Consider the following 12,116-nt stretch of genomic DNA (forward strand, 5'->3'; position numbering starts at 1 on the left):
TGATTATACATTTCCTATAGAGCAGGGATGCACAACCTCCGGCCCATGAAAACTGTGCCAGGAAAAATGTATCAATATATGCAACATGATATATTCCTAAGCTGACTAGAGAGAAATATGGGGGAATAGGGGGTTCCTAAGGGGAGGAACATGTTACTTTTAAAAACTTTTCCAAAGGTAAGCAAAGTTGCCATTTATCATTGAAAGCATAGAAAAATCGCTAATGGTGTGAACTGCAAGCTTTAATGCAAATTGTAATGGATTGAAATGTGATTCATGAAATAAACATTTAGTCTTATAAATAAGTCAGATGAATAAATATTCATCTCTTGTTTTTTATTAACTTTGTTTTATTATGAGAATAATTGTTTAACATTCGTGGCGATGGGACAAAAAGGTTAGGAAACTGATTTAAAGAGATTATCATTATATCAAGGGAGCAGCAGTTTCACATTAGCATATAGACATTTCCTAATAAGATTTGAAAAATTATCATTGTAAACGGATTTAGCGTTATATTGAGTATTGTTGTAGTGAAGTTTCACTGTATATGAAAAATTTGGTGAAGATCAGTCTAAAATTGTAGATTTGTATAAGAACATACGCACACAGAGAAAATAAATTTAATAAGTATAAATTTACTCTGTCTACTCAAATGTCTAATTGCTACTACTACATTGGGCATCTTAATGGATGTTTTACTTATCAAAATTCAATCTTAGGAAGGATGAATCAAGTGAGGATGAAATTATTCAGAAACGCACATCAAGAAGACGTAATGGTGAAGTGGATACAATTGAAGGTATGAAATATGTATATTTATACAATATACATATACAACAGTATACAACATGGTTTATTGTGAAAGGGTTTTTATTTTAAATCAAATTTAATACCTGACAAATATATATAATCTGAATGGAAGGAAAAGAACTGTTATTCCTTGAACATATTGTGTTGATTTGCTGATGTGGTGCAATTGTAACATTGTGGCTTTGCATGCTGAAAAGTTTTTCCCCCAGAAACTGTGACTACTTGAATTACTTGTATTAAGTTATTTCCTTGGGATAATTAAGATTATTTTCATTTTGGTTTTGTAAACTTGGACACAAATTCCAGTTAGTTTTTGTCACAAAAGACATACAAGTTACAAAAATCGAAAACATCCTTTCGTCACATATACAGCAAAACTTTGATTATATGGAATTCTCTGTTAACCGATGTCTATTCCATTAGCCATAAAGAAATTATCGCACAAGTCTGAAATTCACCTATTACATTGCCTGATAAGAATTTCACATAGCGTGTGGTTTTAGAGAAAATTCTCTGAGAAAAACATAAAAAATTACATCAAATTGATGCCCTAAGTGAAAGGCTTTTTTTTAATATGTAGTAGTTTTTAAAGATCATGAAGTTAAATCTATCAATTGTTTGACTGTATAACCTAATTCAAGTGTATTTTTTACACCTTGATACATCTACACAGTTCAATAATAGTAAAATTCCCCTGTGGGGAATTACAGTACTCACCACTAATAAAACCAGTGGTTAATAAAATTGTCACTTTAATAAATCAAATCGATACCATTCACATTATAAAATTTCCCTTTTATAAAATCAACACTGCCATGTTTAAAGATCAAAAAACTTTTAAAATGAATTTTATGTACAACCAAACTGTGTATTGCTTAAAAGGAAATTTAACTTTGTGAATTTTCTCTTCTTTTTTTAACATCTGGACATTGTTTGCAATTAGAATATTCACATAAATGAAATTATTATGTAAAAAATTTCAAAATTTATTTACCATATTTCTTGTTCTATCCACTGTGGCTTTCACAATTTTATAAATGTATATAGTTTTTTAGGCTTTAGGAGCTTATAGTGATGAGACAACTACATTAAGTTTTGTTTTTGAAAACACAATCTAAGTAATGGAAGAAGTGACAAAAGAAACTAGAAATTTGGAAAAGTGAGGGTTTCCTACTTCTAAATTGAGCACAATCCCGGTCTAATCACCATTATGACTGATTTCCTACTGTGAAGGAAACTTTTTAAATGATTTTGTGAAAATAATAACCAACTCTGCCAAACAAACCTAGACTTCAAGAAAATGAAAGCATGCTTTCATCGAGAACATCTGTGTAAGAACTATTTATACGCTGTAGTGTGTGTGTACTTGTTTAATTAATTAATTAGTAATAAAGGACTTATTGTAAAAATTGGCACGTCTAACTTCATCAGTGTAGAGAACACATATTTTTACTTAATATAATTTTTCTTTAGAAATTAATATATATTTTTGAGATTTCAGTTTTTGATTGTGTGTTATAAAAATCAACCATTTAATAAAATCAAAATCACGAGGATAAAAGTGGTTTTAGTAAGTGGTGAGCACTGCATCATAGAACAAACATGTTCACTGACTTTCCTTCATGATAAGAATGTGTTACACTAGGCAGCTTTAATGCTGTCATTTTTTTCATCCAATCTAATAAGACAATTTTTAGAAAGATTTACTATCTACAAATACTATGTAGCTGTTATGAACAGTATTGTTTTATCAGATGAAGTTTAACAAAATTACTTAATACTTTCTGGTAGTCAATTGATTACACATTTATGGGGACTAAGCTGTTGAATCTCACCAAGGGTATAATGTTGAAATAAAGAATAATGTGGAAAATATGTTTTGATATTTATTCATTTGTTTTTACAGAGGAACCAGAGCCTGTGAAAGAGAAACAATGGTGGGAAGATATAATTACAGAAGAAGATAAGTTCAAAGTAGAATTCAGTGGGAAAATGGTTCTTGTGCTCGAGATTTTGAAAGAATGTGAATTAATTGGGGACAAGGTGTAAGTTGCTGTCAAAATTTACTTTTATAAACTTTTTTTTGTCCCAGAAAGTTAGTGGGAAAACTCCGTTCGTGAAGAAGCATTTAAGATTCTTACGCTGATGGTTCTTCCTCGTGTAAATTAAATGCAGTGAAACATATTAATAAGGACCATCCACAACATACTGTCCTTCATTGGAAGGTTACCAAAAAATGTTGAAATAAAATACTGATAGATAAAATTTCAATGAAAAATCTTCTTTGAAAACTGTTATAGTTACGCAATGGTATCTTCAATGACAATCTCTAGCATTAGTAACAATGACCTTCATAATATTATCAATGAGATGAAAGAACATAAGCGATCAGATATGGTGGCGTAACTGAAAATGATGAAAATCTAAATGTCTTAAGGAATAAGATCCAAAGGTGTTGTGAGTTCGACACATGATTTATCCTTATCACATACAACAGAAATCATAATAAGATGACCACAGAACACACATAGTATCATAGGAAGCCATGCCCCCAACCACCCCACAGGTTAGTATACAACTTTCTTTGCAACATATATGAGAAAAATAAATGAATGTTGAACGCTGTCATTTAGAATCTGCAATAAATTGTAGGTCCCAGTTTAATTAGCCCTTAAGAATGCATAAAATGACTGTGGCACGACAAAAATGATCAAATGACAAGGTATAATTTCTTAATAGATGAAATTCATTTAAAAATGTTTTGATTTTTCAAACAGCAGTGTTGGTTTTATGAAACAGTAGTTTTATGAAATGACTGATTTTATTAATCGGTAATCCTATTAGCTATGGGTACTGTATTCATCTTAAGGGGCTTTTTTTTCCATTTGTTTTTCGAATGTCAGCTATCATTTTTTTCACATATATAGTTTTTCAGTGAAAGTTGATTTGTATATATAATTCCTCTATTTATTAACTCCAAATACTTTATTCAATATTATGTTCATTATTAATTTAAATCATTATTATTATTTTCATTTAGGTTGATTTTTTCTCAGTCTCTTCAAGCCCTTGACGTATTACAAATGTTGCTCCGTAATCAAGAAGAACTGCAGCAGAAAGAAAAAGAGTCAGGAGAGCAGGAAGTAAATGAATCTCAAGATTGCGTTTATGGCACCTGGATTGAAGGCATAGATTATTTTAGAATGGATGGCTCCACTAACGTGGAAACTCGCAAGCACTGGATTGAGCTGTTTAATGACTTGGAAAACCCCAGGTCTGTTTTGGTCACAAGCTATTCTATGGTCGTAAGAAGATAGATTACAAATGTGGGAAAAATCTCTCTTGTGTATTTTTTTCTTGATGGTTTTTTTTTTTTTCATTCTGATAATCAGAATGGGAAAAAGTAGTCAGTTTCGTACCCTATGTTTCTGTTGTTGCGTGCTGCTAGTGAAGCATTTAGTATTCACGTCTTTAATACATTAGGTATTCTTTTGACATTTTTGTCACTTTTTTAAAATTATTATTTTGATCTAAGTGTTTCAGTAATACCTATTCGAGAATTGCAATAACATGATTTTAGAATCATTAATACAAAATCTGGTGCCCTTATGAATATCAATGAAATGCTCTCAATGTTTCTTTCAGTTGTAATATTACAGTAGATTCAATAATCCGGGTAGTAATATCAATAATCCTCTAATAATACAGTAGGCTCAATAATTTTTGCACTAGTCTGACCCTTCCAATAATCCAGCGTTTATAGGCAGTTTTCTTTGGACACGGAAGAGGAAAACATGTTACTGCATTCTGTATACAGAAATTTATATTATTTAAATGTGCTTTTTCAAGTAACTGCCAGTGATCCAGCAATGTTGATAATCTGGCACACCCTGGTTTAAGATGTGCCGGTATAGCAAGAGTAATTAAAACAGTTAGCTGTAACTGTATTTGAAAAAAAGATAGATTATTTTTTTTTTTGTGACTTACACAGTCTTTTATTGATTTGCGAATTTTATCTTTAAAGGGCCAGATTATTTCTGATATCAACTCGAGCTGGATCTCTTGGTACAAATCTGGTCGGTGCAAATAGAGTAATCATGCTTGATGCATCTTGGAACCCATCTCATGATGTACAAGCTATATTCAGAGTGTTTCGTTTTGGGCAGGTGAAACCTGTGTATATATATAGGTTGCTTGCACAGGTATGTTATATTATACTTTATTCAATCAGTTATTTTGGTTACTATTGTTTCGCATTTGAACACTTCTTAAATTTTTCACTTCTTAAAGAAAGTGCTTTCAAAGAGAAAAAAAAAATTAAATAATTTCATGTTGGCAACACCCAAGTTCTAATGAATCAAACTTATTCAAGGCAATAAATGGTTTTCTTTACTTCCCCTTAGTAACTCACGAATAAGACTTTTCTTTTAGTACTTAAAATGAATAATGATTGCTTTCTCTATAGGGAACCATGGAAGAAAAGATATACAACCGCCAAGTGACAAAGCTTTCTTTGTCGTGTAGAGTTGTGGATGAACAACAGATTGACAGGCATTTTTCTGCAGCCCAGCTTGCAGAACTGTATACCTTTGAACCAGATTCGCAGACAGAAAGACCGACTCCTATGGTTCCAAAAGTATGTGAAGAAACTTTTGTTTCTATTACTGGGGAATCACTCAGAGTGATCTTGAGAAGAAAAGATGGATTTTCTCTCTCTCTCTCTTGAATATTTGAAATAGAAATATACTTACAGCCTGATGTTTTTTCTCCCGTTTCTAGGATCGCTTATTGGCAGACTTGCTAATAAAACACAATGATTGGATTGTAACATATCATGAGCATGATTCGCTGTTGCAGTCTTCTACTGAAGTTGATTTGACAGAAGAAGAGCGTCAAGCTGCATGGACAGAATACGAGAATGAGAAAGAAGGAATCTTCAATAATATGCCCCAGACTAACTTTGTTGGTGGTGAGATCCTGTTGATTTCTGTGTCAATTTTCTCTTAAGTCAAACTAGTTGATGATTAAGTGGACTGGAAAGGTGCTGACAGCCGGGAGCAAGGCCTCTATTATCTGAGCTAACGGGGCGCACAAACTCACCCTCAAATATCAAATAAAAATACATGTTTACATTCAAAAATCTGGCAATCCCCAGACCTGATGAAGTGCTAGATTTTCAATGGTTACATATATGCCTATATTTAACAGAAAATAACTACCTGCGTGTGTAGAGTCCTTTAAAAAAATGAAACGGTTAAAAGCAAATTAGATGTCAATGGTCGCAATGGCAACTAAATAAAAAAATTTCGACAGAAGTTTCATCATTATTGTGTAGTTGTGTACTGTAACTTCTAAAAGATTGTCAGTTCAGGACATGAATGTTCATCAATAACGAATTTTGCAAAATAATCCACTACTGTACTACTTGCCTCTTTGCTGGTCGTGTTTTCCCACATACACCACATGAAACTCTTAGCCACATCACAACTTGAAAGAATACAGCCTACCCTCTGAATATTCACACTTATATTGCAATCCCAGCTTTTTATGAACCACTTTGGCTTGTTCCTTTAATACATCAATAGATTTCCACACATTCACTTAAATCAAGGGGTTCTTAACCTTCTGTATTCTACGGACCCTATGTGCAAGTAAGTCAAAAGCTGGGTACCCCCATGCCCATAAGATGAAGGCCACAGACCTTTTTGCAGAATAATAATAACATTTATGTATATAAAATTGATATTTTGTGTGTATGTTCTCTATACAAATCTACAATATTTGACCGATCATCGCAAAATTTTGCATGTGTATCTAACAGGACCCAACTTGAACGATAGGCTACTTCGAAGTTCATCGAAGCTGGGCAAATACCCGAAATGCACAAAAAATCTGTCAGCACAAAAAATCTGTCAGGCAACAATGGTTTCTGAGCCTCAACAATGACTTTTAGAATGTTTACTTTGGTTACCGTGGTTCCCTAACAATGCGTTTCATACATATATATAACTTTAGAATGGTTTGCACTTCTTTAATACTGCCAGTATTATGTATGATAGTTCATTCCTTTATAATGGTTTGTCACTTTTTCAATCCTCCCAGTAATTGAAGAGAACCCTGACAAGCGCCGGGTATTATAGCCAGTAAGAATATAAAAGTAATTAGAGGTAACTTTTTTCTTCTCCAGGAGTCTGGACCCCTGGTTAAAACCACAGACTTACATGAAGATCAAACCAGGTTATAAGAACTTAATCCAGTTCCTAACTTGAAATGCTCTCAGTCCATGCTAGAAAATCTGAAGAAAACTAGATTATCGTAGAAGAATTTTCAAATGTCTTACCTGTATATCCTTATTAGATTTTGAGGTTAGATGAAACAAAGATGTGTGTGGAGGATGTTGGAAATAATGCATCCAGACAAAGATTATTTTAAATCAGAAAATATCAAAATTCCCTGCATCCTACCCACAGGGTCCGTGTGAGTCAGGGAAAACCTGGAAAAGTCAGGGAAAATTTTTTTTAGTAAAAAAAGTCGGAAATCGGAAAATGGCCCATTTTTGTTTTAAAACCTGGAAATTTCAGACAACGACCTGGAAAATCGTCATGATTGTCGTCTGATCGGGAAAAAAGATCTATCAAAAATAATAATGATCAAGAGGGAAAAAATTTCGTCGGGATAAAAAAGGGAATTCCGATAACATCGTGAATATTGATCGCAAATAATGTTAGATACTGCCGAGGGGGAACGAGGATTTCGTAAGTTCACTAGGAAAAGCATATTGCTACGACTTTATTGTAACTCTTTCTAGTGTTTCCAGAAACATCATAACTACGCATCGTAGAAAGCCATGGGTACAAAGCTCAGTTGCGATAATTTCGCAGGTTGACTTTAGTTAATAATAGCAGATGACACGTGTATATTTTGATTTTCCACGTGGGTATTTATATATGAAAACAATATTGTGTTGTAAGAAAACTTGTGTGGGCGGATCGTCAGTAGGCTAATTGGATCGAAGCAGTCAAAAATGACCCGTATAAAGCATGGTGGCAGCTTTGTGGCAAAACTCGCAACATCGGTAGATAAGTTATCCAGAACCATGCCAAGCATGTGAAATCAGAGGAGTTCAGTGAAGAACCCCCGATTGCTAAACTTCTCGGTTCTAACGCAAGATAGATCTATCTCTAGGAGGTGCTAGTGCAAGCCAACTGTAAAGAATTTTGATGCAGTGAAACCAACGACATCTTTGATTAATTATGTCACAAAGGAAACAACTGTAAAGGCTTAAATCTTGTGGGCATTGAAATTGCATAAATGGGAAATCTCATTTCTTAATTGTGTTCCATTTTTCTTCTCCATCAGGCATATTTGAAAAGCATAAATGCGTGTAAAACAAATCTACGATTATGATGCATTATGATATTGTAATTAAAATGATTAATTTTATAATTAATATAAATAATTTTATAGTTAATATAAATAATTTTATAATATAATTAATTTTTTGTAAATTTTTATTAATTTACATCAATTTTTTGATTTAAAAAGAACCTGGAATTTTTTGGAAATTTGACTGTAAAACATGGAAAAGTCAGGGAAATTTTGTTATGAATATGAACCCTGTACCCATCTGACAAAGATCTACCTGTTCATCTTGATACAGAATACTCTACGGCAAAATCCTAATACATTGATTGTTATTTATGGACCAAGAAAAAAAATATTGCTGTTGTGCGATAATATTGCCATTGTGTGGTCATCGTGCTGCACTTTCATCATGGGGATTCAGATTTAAACTCTGTTGATGGCGCAGTATATCAAAAGCAATCTTCACTCATTTCACATAACATAAAAATTTTAACATTTACCGTTTTACTCTTTAAAAAATGGAAGCCGGATGGCAGCACTAACAAAAACACAAAATAAGCACAACTCTGACAACATAAGTAATGTCTACCAACCGTTCTCCTTTAGGAGGACATGTCCTCCTTTTTGATGTCATTTGAAGTGTCCTACATTTTGGAAAATTTGCCCTTTTGTCCTTCTTTTTCAGGTTTTTGGAATTATTTTAGTTCTTTGTCTGGGGAAATTTTTTTCAAACTTTGAAACATATTTCTTCATTGGCACGAATATTTTTGCGGGGTTTTTTCTCTCCCTACACGCATTCACCAACAGCCGTAGAAATACCCAGAATTTTTTCTGTTTCGTCTTTTCTTTAGCAGTTGTTTTAGAATTGGGTGAGACTATTGTTGTGACTGGTTTTATTGTTCATAATAGTGGTGCCATCTAGTGTGAAAATTGGAATAAGTGACATCACTAAGTGTGCAGGCGTCCTCCTTTCTCAGTTTTTGAATATTGTAACCCTACATAAATTATGTTAAGGCCCACACGTACACTCAGAAGGCACGCAATACTGAATACTGGCATTCCGGCATGCGCCGATTCATTCTGCAGAGGAATGTATGTGAGGCTCATGTACGGTTAAATAGTAGTAATAATAGTTGATGGCACAGTGGTGATCGACTGAAGTTGGTTTTCCCATTTTAAGGCACGAATGTAAGCTGGTCTTCCATTTGGTCTCTCATCTGGGAGAAGGCAATCCTTCAACATGATACTTACATTAACATGAAAAATTCAAACATTTACTCATGTTCACAGATGGCAGCATCAGCAAAAACAAAGCAAACACAGCATAAATACATTAGAGGCCACACATTCCTGCATGTACTGATTTGTCAGAAATTCCACAGAAGAATGCATGTTCAGTTAGGTAGTAGCAGTGAGATTATCATTATATTGAGAGCCAGCATATTTTGTCATCATGCACCATCAAATTTATGCTGATGTAGGGCTACCAGACATCCTTTTCAGTTTTTTGAAATTATTTTTCTTTTTTTCCTGAGGAAAAATTTTTTTTCACTCCCAAACATATCCAATCTCAATCATCCCAAGCATCTGTTGTTTTTCTCCACTTACAATTGGACCGATTGCCATCAGAATTCCCAGAATACAGGATTATTCAAAATGATGTACAGTATTTTAAAACACTGTAATAAATTCATTTTTAAACAGTTATGTACCAGAATGGGTTTAAAAGGAAGGACAACTCAAATATTTTTTCCCTGCAACCTGTATTGAGTACGGAATGTGTGGTGGCGTTGCGATCGCTAGAACGAAAAATGGCATCTCAGGAAGAGAATACATTTTGCGTCTTGCAGTATGCAAGGAATTACAATCGGAATCTGTGATCTCGGTCCAATGTGCGTTTCATTGACGATTTGGAAAAGCTAGTCCGACTGAAAAAAGCATTCGAAAGTGGTATCACCAATTTGAAAAAATATGCTGTCTTTGTAAAGGCAAAATCACAGGAAGGCCATGTGTTAGTAGCGAGAATGTGGAAAAGATAAGAGTGGTGTTTCTACGCAGCCCAAAGAAATCAACTAATGAAGCGAGTTATGAACTTTGACTTCCACAAACAACAGTGTGTTGCGTTTTGAGAATATGATTACAAATGAAACCTTTTACAGATTGCAGATGACTCAAGCTTTATTTCCTAGAGACAAGGGCCAACGAATGGAGTTTTGCATGAACATGCAGAACAAATGTGAAAATGAGAATTGCTTTTTTCCCGCCTCATATTCAGTGACGAGGCAACGTTCCATATTAGCGGGAAAGTTAACCGCACAATGTGCGAATCTAGGGGGACAGAAAAACCTTACTGTATCGTGAAGCATGAACAAGATTTGGCTAAAGTGAATGTGTTTTGTGCAATTTCAGAGACCAAATTGTATGGGCCGTTCTTTTTCATTTAAAATATAGTGAATGGCAACACATTCCCACAATGGTAGGAAGACTTGAATTATTTTGTCTTTCAACAGGATAGTGCGCCTCCACACTGGAAGCGCATGAATTTCTCAACGATGTGATTCCTAATCGTTGGATTGGCTGTGCTGGAAAGAAAGGCAAAATGATGTTTCCTTGGACCAGGTCACCAGGCATTACCCCATGTGACTTTTTCTTGTGGGGCTTTGTGAAAGACAAAGTGTACATGCCACCACTGCCACACAACTTGGAGGATCTACAAACACACATATGTAATACTCTGAACTTAGTAACACCAGATATGCTGAAACGAGTGTGCGAAGAAATGGATTGTCATCTAGATGTTGTCCATGTGACTCGAAGTCATATCGAATCGCTTATAATGTCATAAAATAAAAATATTTGAGTCGTCCTCCCTTTTAAACCTGTTCTGGTACATATCTGTTTCAAAATGAATTTATTGGTCTTTTAAAATACTGTGTATATCATTTTGAATAACTCTGTAACCCCGCCAAAAACCCAAGTTGCCTCCAAACAGGGCAAATGTTATTTTAACCACGGCCCAGCTTGCTCCAGGGTAATATGAAAAACAGCTGTGGAAAAACAAAATTCAACATCCATTTTGAGAACACAATTGTTTGCTCACCAACAGATAATGCTGTATACTGAAGTGTTGCTGTCATGGTCCTGGGTTCGAACCCGAGGGAAGATATAGACAAGATATTTTCCCTAACAAACTTGAGGAGACCACCAATAGACAGCGCCTTCATTTCCAACCCGTCTCATTAATGGCAATTAATTGATCCATTAATGTATATATATAGTAAATAGTAATTGTAAAAAAATATAATCAACAGTAAAAAAAACAGATCAGATGGTGCAAAATAGAGATGTCATTTGGACACCCTGGAAAGAACAAAAACTAATGACGCATTTGAAAGTACATTGAAGATAATTTTGAACCAAGATATGAGAAAATATTGTTGAAGTGGTTTCAAAAATTCTTCACCAAAATATTATTATAGAGGGATTTATATCATAGTAAAGGATATCACTATATGGAGCAAAATTCAATTCAAACTATATTTGAAAAAAATCTTGTTGTGGAGAGATTTAGTGTTATATCAAGTATACTGTGCCCTTTTTATAATATTCAGATATTTGCTCTAACAAAGCAACGTATTTTCTCTCATTACAGGGGATAATATGGGTCCAAGCGCTCTTTTCTTTGTTCCAGACATTGATGAGGCAGTAAAATTGCTCGTTAGAAATGTGAGAAAAGTGGTATGTATCATCATCTTTGAAAATCAACCATGTCCCTTAATTTATTATGTAATTGGTTATTGTCACATACATCCCGCTCCTCCCTGTAATTTTAATGCATGATGTGTTAAAGTAGGCTCACGTGTCTCTGACTATATTTCCTCATACATACATAAAGCTTTTTGAAAAAAATTTTAGGTATTCTTGTTGAATATTAATGA

At 33.9% G+C, this 12,116-nt stretch overlaps 1 protein-coding gene across 1 annotated transcript in view; it reads left to right on the forward strand.

Annotated features, from left to right (window-relative positions):
- The window catches only part of LOC149070003 (uncharacterized), an 85,082-nt gene that overhangs the window by 63,590 nt on the left and 9,376 nt on the right, over window positions 1-12,116 (forward strand). Inside the window, exons 18-24 of the mRNA XM_089250202.1 lie at window positions 723-802; window positions 2,720-2,858; window positions 3,854-4,087; window positions 4,838-5,015; window positions 5,279-5,449; window positions 5,593-5,782; window positions 11,831-11,916. Of these exons, the coding sequence (XP_089106328.1) occupies window positions 723-802; window positions 2,720-2,858; window positions 3,854-4,087; window positions 4,838-5,015; window positions 5,279-5,449; window positions 5,593-5,782; window positions 11,831-11,916 (1,078 nt within the window). The remainder of the gene's footprint in view (window positions 1-722; window positions 803-2,719; window positions 2,859-3,853; window positions 4,088-4,837; window positions 5,016-5,278; window positions 5,450-5,592; window positions 5,783-11,830; window positions 11,917-12,116) is intronic.

This window comes from Pholcus phalangioides, unplaced genomic scaffold, assembly GCF_987345545.1.
Source record: "Pholcus phalangioides strain wild (caught in Gottingen) unplaced genomic scaffold, Ppha-v1.0 ptg000022l_1, whole genome shotgun sequence".
Lineage (NCBI taxonomy): Eukaryota > Metazoa > Arthropoda > Arachnida > Araneae > Pholcidae > Pholcus > Pholcus phalangioides.